The sequence below is a fragment of the Mizuhopecten yessoensis genome, unplaced genomic scaffold (genome assembly GCF_002113885.1).
Source record: "Mizuhopecten yessoensis strain PY_sf001 unplaced genomic scaffold, ASM211388v2 scaffold10921, whole genome shotgun sequence".
NCBI classification, from domain to species: domain Eukaryota; kingdom Metazoa; phylum Mollusca; class Bivalvia; order Pectinida; family Pectinidae; genus Mizuhopecten; species Mizuhopecten yessoensis.
In genome coordinates, this window is record NW_018408788.1 from 1,313,359 (window position 1) to 1,334,838 (window position 21,480).

General features: G+C 35.5%; 1 protein-coding gene across 9 annotated transcripts in view; it reads left to right on the forward strand.

Moving 5' to 3' along the window:
• LOC110463698 overlaps window positions 1–12,317 on the forward strand; it is a 40,669-nt gene extending 28,352 nt beyond the window's left edge. For 5 of the 9 annotated variants that reach the window (XM_021518494.1, XM_021518496.1, XM_021518498.1 and 2 more), the window contains 3 exons: window positions 5,130–5,604; window positions 6,705–6,899; window positions 9,571–12,317. In XM_021518494.1, coding sequence (XP_021374169.1) covers window positions 5,191–5,604; window positions 6,705–6,899; window positions 9,571–9,954 — 993 coding nt within the window. In that variant the 5' untranslated portion in view covers window positions 5,130–5,190 and the 3' untranslated portion in view covers window positions 9,955–12,317. The remainder of the gene's footprint in view (window positions 1–5,129; window positions 5,605–6,704; window positions 6,900–9,570) is intronic. The other 4 variants (XM_021518495.1, XM_021518500.1, XM_021518503.1 and 1 more) reach the window with 1 other exon arrangement.
• Window positions 12,318–21,480: the final 9,163 nt, after the last annotated feature.

Sequence of the window (21,480 nt, forward strand, 5' to 3'; positions counted from 1 at the left end):
TTGAAATACGGGAGCTAAGTTTTTCAACTGAAAACCATTCAAATCAGTAAATTGTTTCGACAATATTGCTTGTAATGAGTTTATTATATTGGAACAAATCCATCCTTTATTGAAAGTTTTAAGTTTATGACTTCCGTTTATTATATTATTTTGAAAGGAAGAAACAAAATAGAAACATATTATCTCAATGACCTAGCTACTGACACCTACATATTACCGGCTTTCTGTCCTTTACGCTGTTCTGTTTAATACTTATACTTCTCTGTCTGCCTGTCTTTCTTTCTTTCTGTCCATTTATAATTACTTCTTATATCTGAGGATTGTCGGGTCGGTTGATCGGACGTGAAAAGGTTTGAGTTTAGCTTAAACAAATTTTATTGACAACATATTGACAAAGGGATTAGTCGGTAAATTTTTCCAACTTATCAATTGACTTCTCCCGTAATACAGACAAATATAATAATACACAATTGTCACATGATGGTAAGAAAATAAATATGTTATTAATGAATTGGATTCATGAGAGAGAGAGAGAGAGAGAGAGAGAGAGAGAGAGAGAGAGAGAGAGAGAGAGAGAGAGAGAGGTTTGGAAGCATTTGGCGGTGTCAGGGATTCAAAATTGTACAAATGGTGAATCCCCCTCTCCCCTGTGGGCTGAGGGGCAGGGCCAAAAAGGGCAATTGGGCCATATGCCTTCAAGTGACCTCTTGTCTGTAACCAGGAGATGGATATCCATCATATTTGTTTGGAAACATTCTCTGTTGACTGGGTTCAAATTTCTGCTAGCTGAAGGGCTGATGCCAAGGGGTAGCACCACAGCCTTAACTTGGCAATGATTAAGATCCTCTTAAAAGTCATATATGCAATGGCTGTGTAGATGAGAGTACATGTGCTACAAAGTTTGCTCTAGTATTAACATTTGTTATACCTGTGTGTGATGACAGGTACATGTATTACACATGTATATGTGAAACACCTGCTTGTGATAGTATATACATGTGTAATATCTGTTTATGATAGTATATGCATATGTAATATCTGTTTGTGATAGTATATACATTTTTAATATGTTTGTGATAGTATATACATTTTTAATATCTGTTTGTAATGGTATAAACATGTGGTATACAAGTGTGTGTTGGTATATACATATTGGAATAAACATGCGTGTTATACCAGTGTGTGATGGTATATACATGTGTAATACCTGTTTGTAATAGAACATGTGTAATACCTGTTTGTGATTGTATATACATGTGAAATACCTGTTTGTGATAAAACATGTGCAATATCTATATCCTGTTTATTATAAAATATAATCCAGATGTCTTTACATAGAAATATTGAGTAGTATATATTTTGATTTGTATACAGATTATAAAAAGTATACAGAGCACTACCTTTCTCTTCTTTCTAATCAACTTTCTTCTTCTTAATGTCTCTCTTGGCAACGCCTCACTTTTGACCTTTAGTTGAGCGTTTGCCCCTGTAAGGAAGGCGTTGGGCTCTGTCCCCCGGCCGAGACATACCACAGATCGCAGCCTCCCAAAACACACACGCATATACTATACGTATGCATCCTACGACACAAGCCCTGTGGGTTATGTAGAACAAGCACGCCACATGTTACTTGTGTTACTGAACGTAAATTATATATATCTATATATATCCACTTGACACGTACTAAGCCTGTAGCAATTAACATTTCGTAAAACCATTAAGGCATCGCCATGCGGGGCATACTCAGTACTAATCTTCCATTGACATATGGAAGTCCATAAAGTAGTTGTTGTCAATCCCTGCTTAATGTTCAACATTTAGGGTTATCACATCAATTGGTTTACTCGTCTTCAGTATAATGTGACTGGGACGAACATTGTGCAGGGTGGAGGGGACGTTAAAACGGTCCACTTAGATATATCTGCTGCTACCTTCAGTACGCTTTATAATACTTCCCGTTATAGAATATTAAGCTATAGATTTGACTGCTGATTAAAATTTCATGGATCATATGAGACGGGTGCCAAGGGAGATACCAACGAAAGTTAAAGTGTAGAACAGAAAGATCCCAAGCTTTACGATGGGGACAGCAGATCAATTTTAGTCTCTTCGTTGAAAAGCCCGAATACTGCATGAGTTCCCACATCAGTTGTCTCTAATGTCATGCAGGTGGATACACCAGGCCTATTTTCTTTCCCGAACCTGGACGTGTTTTATATTTCTTTGTTATTTTGAAATATTTATTTCAATGAATTGATTCAGTGTGAATTGGGAAATTACATTCAATATAAGCATTGGTTAAGAACATAATGTATTAATCTGTAGGTAAGAAGGAACATTCACTATTTTACAAATATTTCAGAACTAATTAACGTTTCTTATGTATTACTATAGCTGCATTAGTTCAACAATGCGCTAAACTTGGAGTATGAGTTCTGTAAACCGGTTAACATTCGCCTAGTCAGAATGTCGGCCTTCACTAGTAAAATCCTTATATAAGCCCAGTGATATTTCTTAGCCCTTTACATATGACTATACGTGATGCACAGTACATAATTGTTAGCTTGGGATAAACTCGCCCTCATTATGAAGGACAAAAAAAGAAAAAAGCTAAACTGCGGCGCTATACGGTTTTTACATTTAAAGTACAACAATAGTAGTTTTTCACTTGTAACATAAATAATATTTTATAAATTTTGTAAGAAAAATGTATGAGAAGGGCTTTGAATTGTTTTTACACAATTAATCTAAACCGTGCATAAATGTTGCGTAGTATGTGTCGGGCGTTAATTGCATACAGGCACCCCCGCCAACCTTAGTTTCAACCGAGATATTATGTTTTTGATGTTTATCTTAGCTTTTCATCGATCGATAAGTTATTCAAGTTATTCGTGCATATTTATAAACCTCTTTGCGAAAGTACGTACATTGTCAGCGTTCAGGCTGTTATCAGAATTATAATCTGCAGCGGATAAACACACTTATGCTGACTTTAATACACCAAGTAGTACGTGGCGATGCCTTTCGTTGAATTTTCTATTAATATGTGAGAAAATAATGTTTCCATACTTAAATGAAATCTTTAAAGCAAGGGCAAACAAAAGTGCTTATATTAATTTCTTTTTGTAACAAAGGAGCATACAACGAAAGTTCAAGTATGTATGAATGACAAAAACTGATGACGTATACCATATTAACCCTCTTAGAGAAACTCATTTTTCAAAATCGGAACAAATTGGATACAGGCCTTTATGTTTTTCTTTTCTCTTCTCTTTGACGATGTCTATCTAGGAAGACTCGGGGAATAATACACCTGCTGTATCCCACTGAATGTCGCAAAAGACCACGAAAAGGTTAATTTGAGCGCTTGGCAATGTGGGTAAGGCAATAGGTTCTGTCCCAGGCATTCTGCGCAGGTTCGGGGTGATTGTAAGAGGCGACTAATGTTGGCCCCTGCAGATAATTGGGGTGGTGTCTTCCTGTTTTCTATTTAGGGGACAAGGAAGAGACCAAAATTGATCTGCCACCCACATTACAACACTTGGGATCTTTTTCGTTTCTAATCTCCCCTGTCTTCGTTCTTTTCTATCTACTTTGTGTTTCTGACGGTGTGTTCGTAGGCATCCGTTCTCATATGACCCTGGCTGTTGCCAGGACGTTAAACTTCAAACAAACGAAACATACTATCCCTAGGACGGTATAAGTTCTTAAAATCATTACTTGCTGTTCCATGATTAACGTTCAGCATTTAGGTCTGTTCGCTTTATTGACCGTCTTGGTACCTTCGCTGTTGCGAGAGGGTCAACTCAAACCAGACAACTGAATTTTATTTTGTTTAACGCCCTACTAACAGCTAAGGTCATTTAAGGACGTGCCACCGTGTAAGTTGTGGATGCGTGCATGTGTGCTGGAGATGTTTGTGTACTTACCTCCTTGTGATAGCGCGGATCTGATGCCGACTTTATAGTGCTATCTCACTGAAATACCAACTACATAAATGGGAAACATATTTCTGGCAAATGTTGAAGTTGGAGCAACATAGATTTATATATGATATCGTCATTTTTATATATAATATTATTAACAGATAGTTCATATACTACAAGTACCTACAGTACTTACCCTCGAGTATGAGTTTCGTTTTGTTTATTTTGTTTTTGTATCGTTTCACGGTCCATCGACAATGCGAGTCATAAGGGGCCAAACAACACGTCAAAATAGGCAATCACAAAAATGAATACATCGAACTAGAAAGAAAAGGGTTTTAAAATGTGTGAAAAATTATCAACAGAGAACGAATTGGCTGTAAATCATCAAATCTTATTATGAAGATCAACTACGTGTAAATAATCACATATTGATTGAACAGAAACGGTATCAAATGAACTTTTCATACACGACACATTATAGAATCTGTCACTTTTTTGTTTGAAATCTGTGCATTCAATCATAAAATATAAATTATGGTTCCTTCACATGTTAAAATGTGTTTGCATTCAATAGAAATACTTAATTTATTATGTTTGTATGCGAAAACAAAAGCAAAAGCATAATGACAAATTATTTAAGATAAATCATATACATATCATAATTTCAATGTCACAAATATATTATGCAAATTCACTTTATCCCAGCACAACAATATCGTTATCATCACATTTATTTCAGTAAAAAAATTGCAGCTTCCTTACCTATCCTGATACTATATCTTTGCTGTGTATGGAATTTAAATTCATAGATCGATATTTTGAGCACAATAAATTTGTCTGTGAAGGTCAGAGAATTTGTAAATCTTTTGGTTTGGTTTTATTTTGTTTAACGTCCTATAAACAGCTAAGGTCAATTAAGGACGGCCTCCCCTGTGTGCAATATTCATGCGTGCAGTGTATGTGTGTGTATTTTGGGAGGCTGCGATATGTTCGTGTAAATCCATATAAACATGAATTGTTTATCGATTTTTTAAAAGGTATTATTGTAAATTTTTCCTTTGTTCATAATTTGCCCTTGCTTTGTTCGATTTTGGTTTTGTTAACACTTCGGTGCTCTTTTTGTTTTTTTAATATCCAGTTTGCTCACCTATCCATCCCTTACGATACGCACCTTGATTGATTTTAACTGATCTTTTACAGGATTTGTTTGCCTTGCAGCTTGTAGCTTCAAGTCCATCATCTAAGGATAGCCGATTCAAGAATGAGAGGCCGTTACCCATATGCGCTGTGCATAATAGGAATCGTTTTATTATCGATTTTCATAATTGGTCAATATTTACCCAATACTTCACAGACAAAAGTGTCTGCAGCAAGAGACACTTTTGAGCAAATCATTAAACGAGTCGACCATACTATCCAATTACACGTTGAAAATGAGAAGCCTTTTCAACCCATGGTTTTCATACCACAACGCGACAAATCATTTGATTACAAGAAAGTAATGGCTGATATGAACAGCGCAAGAGTGGACCAGGCAGAACCTCGGTTAGCAGACATCATAAGAAACTACTATGTGGAGCCGCCATCTTTGGAACCTTACAGTCTGACCATTCCCGACAGACTAGAATACTCCAACGGGCAAACTCCATTTGTCGATAGCAGACTTAATTACATTGTAAGTAACTAAGGTATAAGACTTTTGGTCGACAGCAGACTCGGCTACAGTTACCAGGGGAGTAGACTGTTTTAATTGATACCAGACTCGATACGTGTGTACTTATGTCGGCAGATAAAGACTATAATTCCTTCACTCTTGTCTCCAAAAACTATTACATATGTATCAAGTAAAAAAAAAATGGATTGTTCGATAAGGAAAGACACCCTACCACTTCCTATTCTGTAGCAGTAGTACAACTTCTTCCGACTTTATTTGTTGGTAGTGATACTGTCCATCCTCCCTTTGATTTCAACTTATACAATAACTTTTTGACGTCATACTGTCATCTGCTTAACAACGCTATTATCCAAAACTTTTAACAAACATTCCTTGTACTTTTCTATAAAAATTAACAAGATAACCGGAACAAATGCACCCAGTCCCCCTGCAGAATCAGGATGGTTTATTACTTGTGGTCTGCTGAGGGGACATGAAAGAAAACAAGAGTAGATCTGTTTTATCCCACTGCATGTCGTAAGTGGCGACTGTAGTGAGGCTCAAACAAATTCGGGTTTTTCCCCCATGTGTTCCACAAAGAAGACATTGAAGAGAAATTTATAAAATTGATCTACTGCTCCATGGTAATCTCTGAAATCTTCTCCTTTATCACTTCCCTACTTTTTCTTTCGTTGTGTCTCCTTAAAAGGCTCCCCTCATCATATGACCATGGATGTTGCGATGACGTTATACTACAAACACACAAAACAAACAACCAGAACGATTTCATTGGCAAATCGTATATTTCCTTGCGCGTTATTAATATCGATTGTTTTTTAACCTTCGTGGGGGTGCCTTGTTGTTTTGTTGTTACAACCTGGATGAAAACATGGCCTTACTTGGATCCACGTAGGTGTGCATGGTAGATGTCATCTACGAAATGGACTTAACCCAATACCTGCTCATATTTTCCTTTTACTATTTCAAAGGTCACCATGTGGATCCTTACCTGTTCATAATTAGCCCTAGTTTAATAATTTCTTATTCGAATAACGTTTTTGTTTCTTGTTATTTCAAGGTTCAACATAATTTTCCCCTAACGTTTCTTTTTCTTTTTCTAGGAAGATGGGTTTTATATTGAATGTGGAGCGCTTAACGGCGAGAAAGGTTCTAATTCTTTCTTCTTTGAGAAAGTAAGGAAATGGAATGGACTGCTGATTGAAGGAGACCCATCAAATTATGCCATGTTGAAATCAAAACATCGAAAGGCACTGACAATGAATTCCTGTCTGTACCCGCATACTTATCCATCAGAGGTAAATCAAATGTTTGTTTATTTATTGCTTATTTTGTCTTTCAAATATTTTTGCTTAATAAATAGACATCCAAAATAAGCATTTAAGAAGTCCGTTTTCCAATATCTAAACCGCCAATTTTTTTAATGTTTGCGTCAACACTCCATCCTATCATAATGATATCGGTCCAAGTGCCGCATGCTTTTCTGTTTGTTTTCTTTATATAAATGCAAGATAATTTTAAAGCACTAAACTAAAATATAAAGAGCGTTGAAGAGAAAACTTTGATCTCCTGCCCCATTGCAATTTTCTTTCTTTTTGGTAACAACTACAATTAGGGCTATGTTTCGTCTTATTCAAAGGGATTTTGATTTGTTTTATTGAAATTAACAACCTATTTAACAGTTATGTTAATTAAAGCACGTTCCTACATGAGAGAAGTGTGTGCCGGTATGTTGACTATTTATTTCCTTGCTTTAATAACAAATTTTGTTATTTATTTAGCTTTATTAGGCTTTACAGAATGGAATTTCTTTAAATCAATCATTTTAAACTTTGATTATATTTTTGTTTGTCATGGCTTAAAATCTGTAAAAAAATCCCCAGATATTAATAATAAAGCCGCATTGGCGGTGCCATCTGCCTTTCAATCCCTTTTTTTGGTTTTGTTCAACGTCCTGCTAACAGCTAAGGTCATTAAAGGACGTGGCTTCATTTTTGAAAAGTATGCGTGCTTGTGTGTACGTGTGCTAGAGGCATGGAATGTTGGTGTATTTACCTCCTTAGGACGGATCTGATGCCAATTTAAAGTGCTACCTCACTGAAATGCTGAAGGCACCCAGCACGTCATTCTTCCATCACATTATACTGACTACATGTAAATGCTTCGTTGCGAAAACCCTAAATGCTGAACTTTTAGCAGGGATTGAGGTATGTCCCGGTATTAGGACAGAACCCATTGCCTACCCCTATTGGGCGAATGCCAAAATGAAGTATTGCAAAGCAAGGCACTAGAAAACAAGTTAGGAAGTCGATAAGAAATAAAAAAAAGATCCCAAACGTTGCCATGTGGGCAGCAGTTTAGTTGTGGTTTCTTCAATGTCCCCCTCGCAGAAGACACAGAGGAAAGCCCCCGATTCTGCAGAGCCACCAACAATAGTCACCTTTTACGACATGTTGTAGGATACAGCAGGTATTTTTTTTTTTCCAAACCTGCAAGGGATTCTTTTTCTGGTATTCCCACATGTCTGGGACCCCAGCATAATGCAATTTGACATGTTACGAACAGTACATCTGTTGGTAGATTACATCGAAATTCAGCCAGCAACGGGAAATAATTTACAATAATAAGAGGAATTTCAAATCTCTTTTCGAACAGCAACTGTAGCTACAATTCTAAAGTACTTCCCGGAAGCTGTTCAAAAAGATATAAATAATCATAACCGCTTTTACTTACAGAGATGTTTGGTCTTTAACCCTCGTTTGTTTAATGTCATTTTTTTTGCATTATTTCCCGACCTTTTGTTGAGCTTAATGATAAGTAAAAAAAAAAAATACCATCCTTTTAACAGCAAAGGTCATTTAAGGTTTGGTTTAGTTTTATTTTGTTAAACGTCCTACTAACAGCTAAGGTCATTTTAAGGACGTGCCTTGGTGTATGGTGTAGATGCGTGCTGGATACAGGGTATGTGAGTGTACTTGCCTTCTTTTGATTGCGCTGATATGATGTCGACTTTATTGTGCTATATCACTGAAATACCATGTCGAAGGCACCCAGCACAGCATTCCGCCTGGTCAAATTATACTGACAACGGATGAACCAGCTGTTGTCATTTCCACCAATGCGGAACGTTAAGTAGGGAATAACGACTTTTAATGACTTTGGTATGTCCCGGCCCGGGGATAGAACCCATTGCCTTTCTCACCTTCGCGAACGAACGTTCAACATTAAAGGCAAAAGTGAGGTATTGCTACGTAAGGCTCCAGAAAATAAAAGGTAGTTAGCAGTAGAGAGAAATGTAAAGATACCAATCATTTCAATTGGAGCAGCAGATTTATTTTGATCGCTTTTGTGTTCCCTCTGCTTTGGGACACAAAAGCAAATCCACAGTTAAGCAGGGGGTTCCCCCATTAGTCGCGATATATGTAGTGGGTAACAGCAGGTGCAGGGATGCGGCTCTAATGACCTCCTCTGTGTTGATGGCCCGTTAAAAATGTAATAATATGCTGTAATTGTCTTTCGATTTTATTTATATGTTTTGGACCTTAGCGTGTAAGAAAGTCATCCATATAAAGGGAACCCTCTACTAAAGTGACAATATTGATTTTCAACCGAAAAAAGACAATATCAGATAGGAAGTTTGAAATAATATGTGGTAAATTGCCTACTATACCCCGTAGATATTTAATTTGGAATTGATTAGAGTACTCCTCTACTTTTTTTAATTTACATAACAACTGGGTTTCACGCATTCCTCTTCTGTTTTAACAGCAGTTAAGACCTATTTAGATTTCCACCGATTTGGTCTCAATATTGCCAATAAGTCCTAGAAAGGCGAAACTGCTGCATGTTGCAGTATAATTAGCTTTAAGCATAATATTGCCAAATTTTAAAGATGCAATCACATGTGTCATGCGTTATTACAAGTAAATAAGTAACTATAAATATTGTTGTTTGAAACTCTTGTTGCAGGTTTCCTTCAATAAAGCATTTAACAGAGGACGTGCCGTACATGATGACAAGGTGAACAAATGGATAAACCAGCAACGTCTTAAATCAGACCTTGTCAAAGTCCAATGTTTCCCGCTATATTCTATCCTACTGGCCCTTAACCGGACAACCGTCGACTTCTTTAGTCTGGATATCGAAGGCGATGAATTTGGAGTGCTACAAACTATACCGTTTGACAAGGTCAACATTAAAATGTTAACGGTGGAAGTCACGCATGGTACGACAGGGAACAACGAACTCCAAAAGTTCATGGAATCTAAGGGATACGATACATTACTTAAGGTATCTAGGGGTGATTTAGGCGTCAATGATCTTATATTCCGGAAAAAGGGACTAACGCACTGAGATGTGGTATATAACCCCTAATAATTCACCATAACATGAGTAAAATATGAATGTATAAAGTTATGAAAGGTTATGTTATCATAGTTGAGGGACTGATCTGTGGTATATGGTTCCATTACATGTATATATTTCACCCTTGTATTATAAACATAAATGTATAAGTATGTAATTATATCATGAACATGCATTATGCTTTTTACTGTCTTGTCGCACGTCCAATTAATCTTTGGTATCAGTTTGTATAACTGCACAGTGTTTGCTTTTATAATGTTAACTAGAGCATTCAGCAAGGGTCCTGCCATTTCATGTGCGTGACTGTACCATACCCTCTATTTTTAGAGTCGTGCATTTCGATTCCATAGCGATTTCATGTCTTACCAAAATGGAAAGGAACTACGTTTCAATATTTCTGCTGTAAATGCCGACTTGAAATTTGACGTGTTTTCAATTAAAACCTGTTTTGATAAACTATTAAATATTCACACGAGCATGACTTCTATTTATGTAATGAGAATGCTCCAAAGCGTATTCCCTGCTACCGTAAATATTTTTTGTTTCTGATTGACGTACATAGTAGTATTGTTTTTACAAGCTAACCAAAACATAATGTATAATATTCTCTTTACCTGCAATTGTAACCATTTAATATATGTATTTATTAATGAAAACAAATGTAGACAATAGGTAGACAGGTTTATGTCTTCCTTTTGTCTATTATGTTTAATGCCATCCAATATGTATTCAAATGTATATTGAAATTAAATAAAGTTTTAGGAAAGAGGTATTTAAATAATTATAAAACAATTTCAGTTTTATGAAGCTGTTCTAAACCTCCAGTGTCAGGGGCTGAACATTATATATATATTTTAAATTTTCATTTTATTTTACAAAACAAAACATGTATGACATTATACATTAGTACATGATTGTTTTAGTACATGATTGTTTATACACAGCAAACAAAAAGGTCTATACAGTTTTTTCCCAGTTTCGTAATCTTTTTTTTACACTAAACATGTTCTTATTATCATCATCATCATTATCATCATCATCATCATCATAACCTGACATCATCATAATCATCAGCATCATCTGATAGTGTTCTTTATATCATCCTCATCATCATTATCATCCGACATCATTATCTGACATCATATACACCATCTGACATCATCATCCTCTGACATTATTCTTAACATCATTTTCATCATCATCATCATCAGACAACATCGTCTTTATCATCATTATCATCATCATCTGATATCATTCTTGATATCATCCTTATAAACATCATCATTGTCGTATATCATTCTCCTCATCATCATTTTACATCATCATCTGACATCAGAATTATCATCTTCTGACATCATATTCATTATAACAGGTCATCATCCTCCTCCTCCTTATCTATTTAACACTCACGCATTAACTCTTAAAATAATGTAGTCATGATCATGATCATCATCATCATCATCATAATCATATGATATCACATTCATCTGACTTCGTCATTATTCTCTAACATCATCATCGTCACAATAATCATTATCACTATCATAATCGTATCCAACATCATCTGATATCATCATTTTCATCAGACATCATCATGATGATTATTTTTGTAAACTTATATTTAAACTTGTAAATGCAAACATGTATATGAATATATTGTATAAGCAGACATTTAAAACATTGCCAGTGCTATGTACATACATCAAGACATACAATATATATACACCTATGACATCAAAAACACAAGAGCAAAACCAAACTAACTATAACAAAAATATACAAAAGCAAAACACAAAACATAACAGGGGATGAGTGAGCAACCCTAATTCATGTTTTATTTTTTTAATAAAACCAGACAAATTAAAATACATTGAGTGATGATTATTTTTACACTAAGGAGACAATAAAATACAATAGATGTATATGCATAGAACAAATATGTGATATTATAACTGCATCCAGATATCTATTTGATGGTTTAGCTCATCCTTATTTATAATTCTTTTTTGCTTAGAAACAAGGATCTTTTGTGCATTCAGTTCAAATTTTAACTTGTTTTTTGGGACTATTCAGATTAAGGTCTATTTTAGGCATTTAGTTTTATATATGTATTGTTTTATAATTAGTATGATGATGTTTTCTTCATGTTACTTTGTATGTTTGTAACAATCTTAGTGTAATGTTTGAAGTTATCATTTTTGTTTTCAGCTCTTCATTTAGCCTATCAACATTTTCGCAATCCCATAGCATATGTGCTATTTGTTTCATGGTGAATATTACAGAAAGTGCAAAGGTTATTGTGTGAGTTGCCAATTTTGAATAAAAATGGGTTTAACATTATTTGTAATCAATACTGAATATGTGTTCCGTGCGCCTATACTATTTCTAAGTATAACCTTAAGATTGATAGGCTGCAAAATATATTATGTATATGTAAAGATATTATGTAAAGATCAATAGAGTATAAATAGTCATATAGTATTTGCACAACAACTGCATCGAATAATCTTTTCATAGACGGAACATCATAAAATCTGTGACGTGTTTGTTTAAAATCAGCGCATTCAATCATAAAGTGTTGGACTGTAATTGATTTCTCGTTTACATGACATTAAGGCTGTTCTGTCTGCCTTACGCAAAATGTAGCCATATGTGATGTAGGTATGGCTTATGCGTAGTCGCGAGAAGACAATATCATCTCTGCAGTCTGTTCTACTTGTTGCACATGAACCCACATAAGGTTAAATTGAAAATAACTTGCTGTTTAATTCTTCAGATCATTTTTTTTTTCCAATTCGTTTACATAAAATTAGTTATAGAAGGTTTAAAATCAGCAAAAGGCAGTTTAATATATTTCGGTTGTAGGTTACGGGCTGCTTTAACAGCTTTATCTACCTTCTCATTTCCGTTTATTCCATGACCTGGTACCCAAATCAAGATCATGTGGCAAAATCATAAAATTCTGTTAATACGAAGGGCGATGTTTTGTAGGAGAATGTTGTTAAAATTCCTTTTTTTATACTTTGTAATAGTGACAAAGAGTCTGAACAAATTATTACTTTTTTAATTTTATTATTTTCAGTTTCATCCAAAGTCAGACCAACGAGACAGTAGCTGTAAAAATAGATGCATTATTAGGTAAACAGAAGTAAAAAGATACGCTACTTATAACACATGCTGCTGGAACATTTTCTTCGAATTGAGAGCCGTCCGTATATAAAAGTGTATGTGAAGGAAATCTTGAGATGAACTCAGAGAAAGAGCTCTTGTATTGAACCGGGAGAGTTCGAGATTTTTCATTATTGTGTTATACTGTAAACGTGGAATATTACGCGCGGGGAAAATGTACGCTTATTACGCGGAGTTGGATCGTCCGCGTAAATTTCCCTCGCGCGTATGGTTAGTGTAAGGAACGACAGATATTGGTACATGTGTGTATGTGATGTCCTCCTGTAATATTGCTTTGTTAACGTATTACTAATTAACGTACATTGTCTTGTAATGGTATAAACTTAAAACAATAACAACTGAAATAAACAACTTGATTAATTGAAGTTTTTAATGAACAACAAATTTGAAAAAAATATAAAGGCACAGAGAAAGTCATAAATAAACCCGAGTGCATCGAGGTCCGGTATCATCGTGTTTACGGGACACAAACAGCAAGCAGTCTTACTGCATACTTCCCACCTCTCACAATGGAAAAGTGTGGGCAATAAATCACTTGCTACCACAGTCCACTGCACACATAATCCCCTTTCAAGGCCAATCATGATTACATGACCATGAAAGGGGGTGTGCCCAGTGGACTGTGGCCACAAATGCTGTAAGAAAGGGGAGATAATCAATCAGTGAGTAACGATGAAGTCAATACAGTAGAGGATAAACTTAGTTGACACATTTCAAATAAGGGGAAAAAATGAAAGTTAAAAATGGTAATTTCATGATTGAAAAACACAAACAGATTTCCTTATCACGTGAGAGGATAAGCATTTCCCGGAAAAGTTTATAATCTTAAGGAGCTGTTCCTTTATACAAAATTGCACATTCAAATATACCATTCATTGAAAGAACTGGAATTCCTTAGGGATTGATAAACCCTTACATTGTATATATGAAAATGGTTTCAATATCCTGTACCTTTGCCACATCTTGAAAATTAAACTGAAAATGTAGTCAGAAATTCAACATTGTTTCCCGTATTTTGAACAGACACTCCTTACCTTCCCTGACACTGGACCTGGATAGTAATCCAAAAACACTTGTATCCATTATGAAGGATACACTCAGACTGGGCTATTGAGAATCTTACCTGGTTATGATTAGTACTCACTCACATAGGTACATGTAAATTACCTGCAGTGTAGGGTAGGTAAAAAGATTGTCCAGGTGAACATTTTTTACTCAATTTTTCTGTTTTGTTCGAGTTGGGAAGCATGCAGTAAGCCAGTTATTGCATGATTTCTCGTCACTCGGGATTTGTTACACCCGAGCGAAGCGAGGGTGTAATAAATCCCTTGTTACTCGAAAACCATGCAATAACCTTTACGTGTGCAACGATCCCTACACAGGTAAATGCCCCTGTCATCATGGAAGCGACATTAACTGCGCTCGATGAGTTACGATAACCTACGAATAGTGTATGGTTTTATCATTGTTATTGTTATCATTATTTGGAAAACGTGTTTGTTTTGACAAAATAGCAGTCACCTGTTTGATCCGAGGTGATTTCGAGCTGGTATAAGACACACATACACATGAATACAGTTCACCTTTATTCATCTATCCAATGACCAGTCGGTAGGTATACGTAACATGTACTCAGTAGCTACTAGTATTTTTACCTGTACACATTTTGTAAAGTAAGGGAGATAATTATGCAGAGTAAACGTCGGGCTTCTGCGACCGCGTAAATTACGCCCGCGCGTATAGTTTTGACCTTCCAAATCGCGTAATTTTCACCCAGCGTAAATAACCACGTTTACAGTACTAAATTTACTTTAGGCAGTCGACTTGTCGCATTATCTGGTATTATAGCAATTTCGATTAATGATGGTTCTAAATTTAAAAAAATCCAGTAGTTTTTGAAGTTGTATTCCAAAGGAAGGGATCAATTTCTTATTTCGTTCGAAAAAAATTGTATACTTTGGAAAAGCTGGGTGTTTCAGACTTGATTTCAACTGGTATGCAAACTGCAGAGATAGTTTTGTAACGGCAACCATACGGATGCTTTTGATTGGTCGAAATTTAGATATTGTTCGATTTTTATGAACATTGGTATATAGGGGTATTAGGTAACTGCAAATTCAACCTCATAGGTTTCGTTGACATAGTAACCACACGTAGCCTTCTGATTAGTCATAAAATTAGATATTGTTCGATTTTTGTGAAAATTGGTATATAGGGGTATTAGGAGAAGGCGAATTCAACCGCATAGGTCTCGTTGCCATCGCAACCACACAGAGGCTTCTTATTGGTCGAAATTTAGAAATTGTTAATAGGACGTAAAACAAACCTAACCAAATCCAGAAATACAGTTTGATTGCAAACGATGTCTATATCAAAACTAAATTGTTGTTGTGAACAAAAACATATGACTCCCCTGTAACAGTTTCAAAGTAACGACTTGAACAAGATATTCGGAATTCCTGAAAACTTTGCTGTTATTTGACCTGACGACAGTGCACTGTACATCGTCTGTGGGTGATGCAGATAAACTGCAAGTTTTTTCAGGATATCTTTAACTTTGCACTTATTTGACCTAATTATTAGAGGAACTGATTACTGCTAAGTTATTAAAAGCATATATTAACAAGTTCTACATGTAAAGAAGTCCTCACAACTGACCGCATAGTCGTAACTGATGCTTGGATTGAGTTAACAATGTCATCATATACTTGCATATTAAGTTTAAGCAAAATAGGACACAATAAAGGACCGTTGGCATCACCTTGGTGTACACCATTAAATGTGTTAAGTTACAGCTCGGAAAAGATGTTCCTGAAAAAAATGCATCAAGGTTAAGATTTTTTTGGCAGCGTAACTTGACCTGCATTATCGACCGGAGTCTCGAATTACTCTCAGTTTAGTTTCTAAGCATCTGTTTGCCTAGTTGCTAGTGTAAAACAATTAGCAATCAAATGATAAGTTTTCTTACAGTAGTGACAACAAGTTACTGGACACTGCACATCACCAGGGTCTGATATTTTTTGCAAGTTTGTAGCAGGTGAGATTTTACTCAGGTTCTCTTCTTAGGGTTCCGTATGCTAATAGTAATAAGTAAGAAAGGGAAATACACACTGAAAATTACATTTATTATACCCCGTGGATATCCAGACGATTCACATAATATACAGTAATATACTGTACAACACAACACCTAACAATTACATTACCTCGGCCTCACTATAGCTACTCAGCTTCGCTACGTGTTAAGTAAAAGTAATGACTACACAAGGTAACTTCTACACAAATATACATAATATCTACCCGTTACATTCCCCCTCTTTGAAAAATATGCTAATGTTAATCCTACAATAAAACACTGGGTAACATTTACCTATACTAGGTATACATTCAAAAATAATGTACAACAAAATATATAGACTTTATCTTTATATACAGTAGTGAAAATAACATATTTCATAAAATGAATTTCAATGATAATCAGATAGCTTATAACATGATCATATACTATCGACAAAATAAATAATTAATATAACAAACTTAACGACTAAATTTGCTTAATGCAATAAATTTTAAATTATTTCAAAGTTGATAAATTCCATAGTAATATACGAGTACATGTTATCTTCTATAAAAAAAATCGTAAGCCAATCAAACGACAAATAAACCCTGAATAGCCAATCAAACGACAAATAAACCCTGAATAGCCAATCAAACGACAAATAAACCCTGAATATCAAATTCGTCATTATTGCATTATATAAATGTCAAAACAAAAGAAAAAAAATATTAGGAAAAACGAACACAATACAGTCAGCTGAGATGCAGGATAAACACCATTTAAATTTGCTGAAAATGATGTGAACGAATATTTACTCTTATCTAATGTCTGTGTTGGCAATAGTCTGAAATGTGTTACCATTGCTTGCTAATTTCACATCATGTGAAATGTACTAGACTTGACAGGTAAATTTGCATGGACAGTTACATGCTGTGTTACTATATTATATACAGATTTGCAAGCCTCTTGTGGTTAAATACTGCTCTGTGAGTTACACAAGTATGTTAATGGGACTACACACTGGCGTATTGCATGTATGTGTATTTATACAAGTATTTGGTACACAAAAAGTTATGCCAGTGGTCTTGGACGTGTGAGGGAGATATGGCCTCAACTAGAAGGGAGGTCTCCATCAAGGAAAATTTTCAGTTTTTGATGAGAGATAATGTATATCTAAAACATATTTGATGGACACTTTTGAATCCATATTGGGCCACAACTGCACAGCATGTATAAGATGTCTGGCAATCATGCAGTCCATTTAATAATCACGTGTTAAATCTGTATTGCAGATAATAATATCTTCAGTTTCAATCCAGTTGTTTTTGATAATTGCAGCCTCTTTTGATTTATTCACATCTTCCAAATCTACTTGTGCTGTCTGAAATACAAGAAAGAATATATCATTTAATGTTTTGTTTGTTTTCATTGTTACAGAGTTTATTATTTTATGTAATATTTAACAGTCATTTTTATTAGTCATGCTTTTTCCATGTTCAACAGTTTTTATTGTATTTTTTAGACCTGACCAAGGGCGGACATAGAATTTTTTGGACAGGTGTTACCATTCCAGTTTATTTTGCTACGCATGTAATTTGAAATATATAGTGTTGCACAAAATTAAGTTAGATACCTGTCTTGGCTAGCCACCTTGTACTTTCTCAATTTGCATTTTTTAAAGTAAAATGCTAGAGTGGAATGAATCATGAATTAATTACTATTTGTTTTTGTATTTATTCATTTCAATTTTCACCAGAAAAAAACCCTGTCAATCCATCATACAAGAAAAAGATTCTCTGATTAAAAACTTAACTTTAACACTTGTACCCTGTTACTACTACGGACCACTGACCTTACAGGTACAAACGTCTCTATCATGGTTCGCTGACTAATGTAATTGATGCTGGGGAAGTGTCAACATTTCAACACCGAGTTTATAAACATGTTAGAGGGGAGGGGACAGATATTGCGCGGGCAGTGTGATACACAGATACAGAATCATTACTCAATCATTACTCAATCATTACTCAAAAATAAAAAATATTAAAATCAGATAAGCTTGCTACGCTCGGAATGAACCAAAAACATATTATATTGATTTCAACATCAAGGTGACAGTGCGTAAGAGACGTGGACTATATATTGGCTCTATACGAGCATGGGGGTGATACATGATATCATTCTGGAGTTTCATTTATACTGCACACTGTTCACTGATTCAGAGTACGTACCTTGCCACGCAAACTTTACAAAAGCATTCAGTTCTCACATCAATATACTCGATGATGCAGTCGGCATAGTACTGTAATATGAGTGTCAATCAGCCATCGAAGGGTTGAGTGCTCAGGGATTTCAAGCCCCCGACAATTCAATAAAGTTTTGCCCAAAATATTTCCTCTGTTAAAAACATATTATTACCTGACCACATGCAACATTTGAAATGTATTTGGCAAGTACAACGTCCTGCATTGCATCACAGGAGTCCGAAATGCTGTCAGAAATAAATGATAACAGTATAGTGGAACCAGCTTATTATGATATGATATTTGCCAGAGAAAAATAATATAATAAACAATATATTATAAAAAGCGATTAAGCTGTTTTCGATCGGGTTTTTTTGGCTCGATTTCCGGCAAAATGCTGTCAGGACGTCATGTCCCGATTTTGACATGTTTTCAACGTAGACACGAGGAAATCATCTTGTAATGCAATTGAGAATAGAGAAACCATTGTTTAAATGATTAAAAACACACGTCTTCCTTCTGGACTAATATTTTCATTGAATCGGCATGATTTTCTCGCATGACGTGTCAAGGTAACCGTTAATATAAATGGAAGGCATGCTCGTTTTCTTATCAGAACTTGTGTCAGAAAATGTCGGTAGGTTAACGGAGCCATGTAACAGATGATGTTTATCAGATTGGCCTAATCATTTTCATTTCATACACAGTCCTACAGTGTATTTTAGATAGCAATTATAACTACCGCACATCTTCTGTTTATACGTATATATATGACTAGAAAGCGATGGTCGATCTATTGTTTTCCACTGACGGGGGTGAAGCGAGGTGTGTTAAGTTTACCTGGAGTGCACAGTTGATCACCTCGGGCGATGACTGTCCTAGTCTCAAACACGGGCAACTTACCTGAGGTTTTACCTCATAAAATCCATTCACGGCAATATTATAATAAGCGGGGTCCAACCTTTGACCATATCATAATAAAGGATTTGTTTTGTTTAGTTAAAGGATAAAATCGGTACATGGGAAAAGAGTTATAATAAGCGACATCATAATAAGTAGGTTCCGCTCTAGTACAAAAAAACTCCTATAATATAGCAATTATATATTTTCACAACATAAAATAGTAAACAGAAACACTGCGTTATTAAATTGAATACATGTGTAACAAGTTTGTAACAAACATGTCTTTCAATCCCTGTCTTGAAAACACCGCATCATGTTTCATTAGTACTGATAAAAAAAACACCTTATATAAGTGATTTACATGTTTGATAGAGAAAGTATCGCACTCCATCTTTTGCCGTTCATTATCTATAAACAATTCATGGATATTATCAAATATTATGTGTATTACCAAAGACGTATATATTACTGTATAACGTCTCTGCTAGTACTTTTAATTTCGACTTGTGTTACAAAAGCAGCACAAATATTCCAAGGCTAAATTTGATGTTTATTGTGACGCCAGATGCTTCGATTTGACTTTGCAACTTTTCCATGTGTAAATAAAGACATTTCGTCCCCTATGTTTACTACGGATTAGGACACTTCGCCCCATTACCGCACTGCGGCAAGAACAAACGATTTGTGTGGTTTACCAATTAACAGTTGTTTGTAATGTGTCTGACAGTGCTTATGACTCATAATTATTGCAAATATCCCCAGCGAACATTTTGAGTTCATTTTTCCCATTTTCCACGAACAGTGTTGTCTTGTGTAAAAATACGAGATTTGGAGAATGTCTAATAGCACTAATGTATTACCACTTATATATTATACATATCTGAGTTTAAATGCTGTTACTGATTCGTGATCACACTTCAGGTAGTAATTTCATTGTAAGCATAGATAGCAATCATTTATTCAATGACAATTCATTAATAAGAACTTTAATAGACAATAATGACAATAGTGCATTTATTGAGAATTTTAATACTAATGTGTTCTTTATTTTCTGTACTTTCAGTTATTTACCAACTCACTACGCACGCACGCACACACGTGCACACGTTCACTAAATGTCCATCATCATCATCTCATGCAAATTCTCCGGATGTATGTTATCTACCGTTGTAGAAATAAAGGTGGAACATTGTAAATGTGTTGATCTTGTGAAATTATGGTTATCTGAGCTAATACGAGCAGTAATCGATCACACTGACTTGAAACGGCTACATAATCTAAAAACTGACTGATTGGGTTAGTCTAATATTATAAAGCTTTGTGATAACTCACAAATATGGCTCGACCCCACAAATTAACCGACTTCATTCAAATACGGCTGATCGGGTTAGTCCAATGCACTTCTAAGGGAGAACAGGTTTTGTAGAAATACAGGTCATCCAGCCAGCTCGGCTGTTTGACGAGTAGCTAAAGTTATCAAAGCATGGTTAGCTTTTCAGCTCTTTTCAGGTGGTAATGTATTGGTCCTGTCGATCTCACTGATTCTGTGACTATACTGAAATGGACAGAATATTTTGGAGAGAGTTTCTGAATTCTGACGGAAAGAAAAAAATCATATTCAGGGGTCAGTGGTATAATTTCAGGCTTATTTGCAGTGGTAATTTTTGTGGTATAAAGCAGAGACGTGACGCGCGATGTTGGTGACACCGCTTCAAAACAGGCATGACGTGCTTTAAAAGTATCGCTGTGTTATTTAATTTCCAATACATAGTGTCATTGTGCAGGGCCCACACATAATAAATAATTATATGTATTAGATATCACTGGGAAGCTATTAATATTACCATGGGGGCTGATACACCTGTGGTACATTTGTAAGCCGCATTGCCCCATGGATGTGCCTGTACAATACTGAGTGAAGCTGATAAGCATGGCCACCTGTTAATTGTCGCAGCTAGCACAGGCGGAGGACATCGATCCTGCACTCCGTCTGTCTCTGCAGCGCTGGCTAATTTAATAGCGTGCTCACCTGTTAACGTATCTGAGCCCGGGCTCCGCGTGGGGTGCATGAATACACATACGCAGGCATGGGATACCTCCTCCTCCTATTATCTCCCCCCC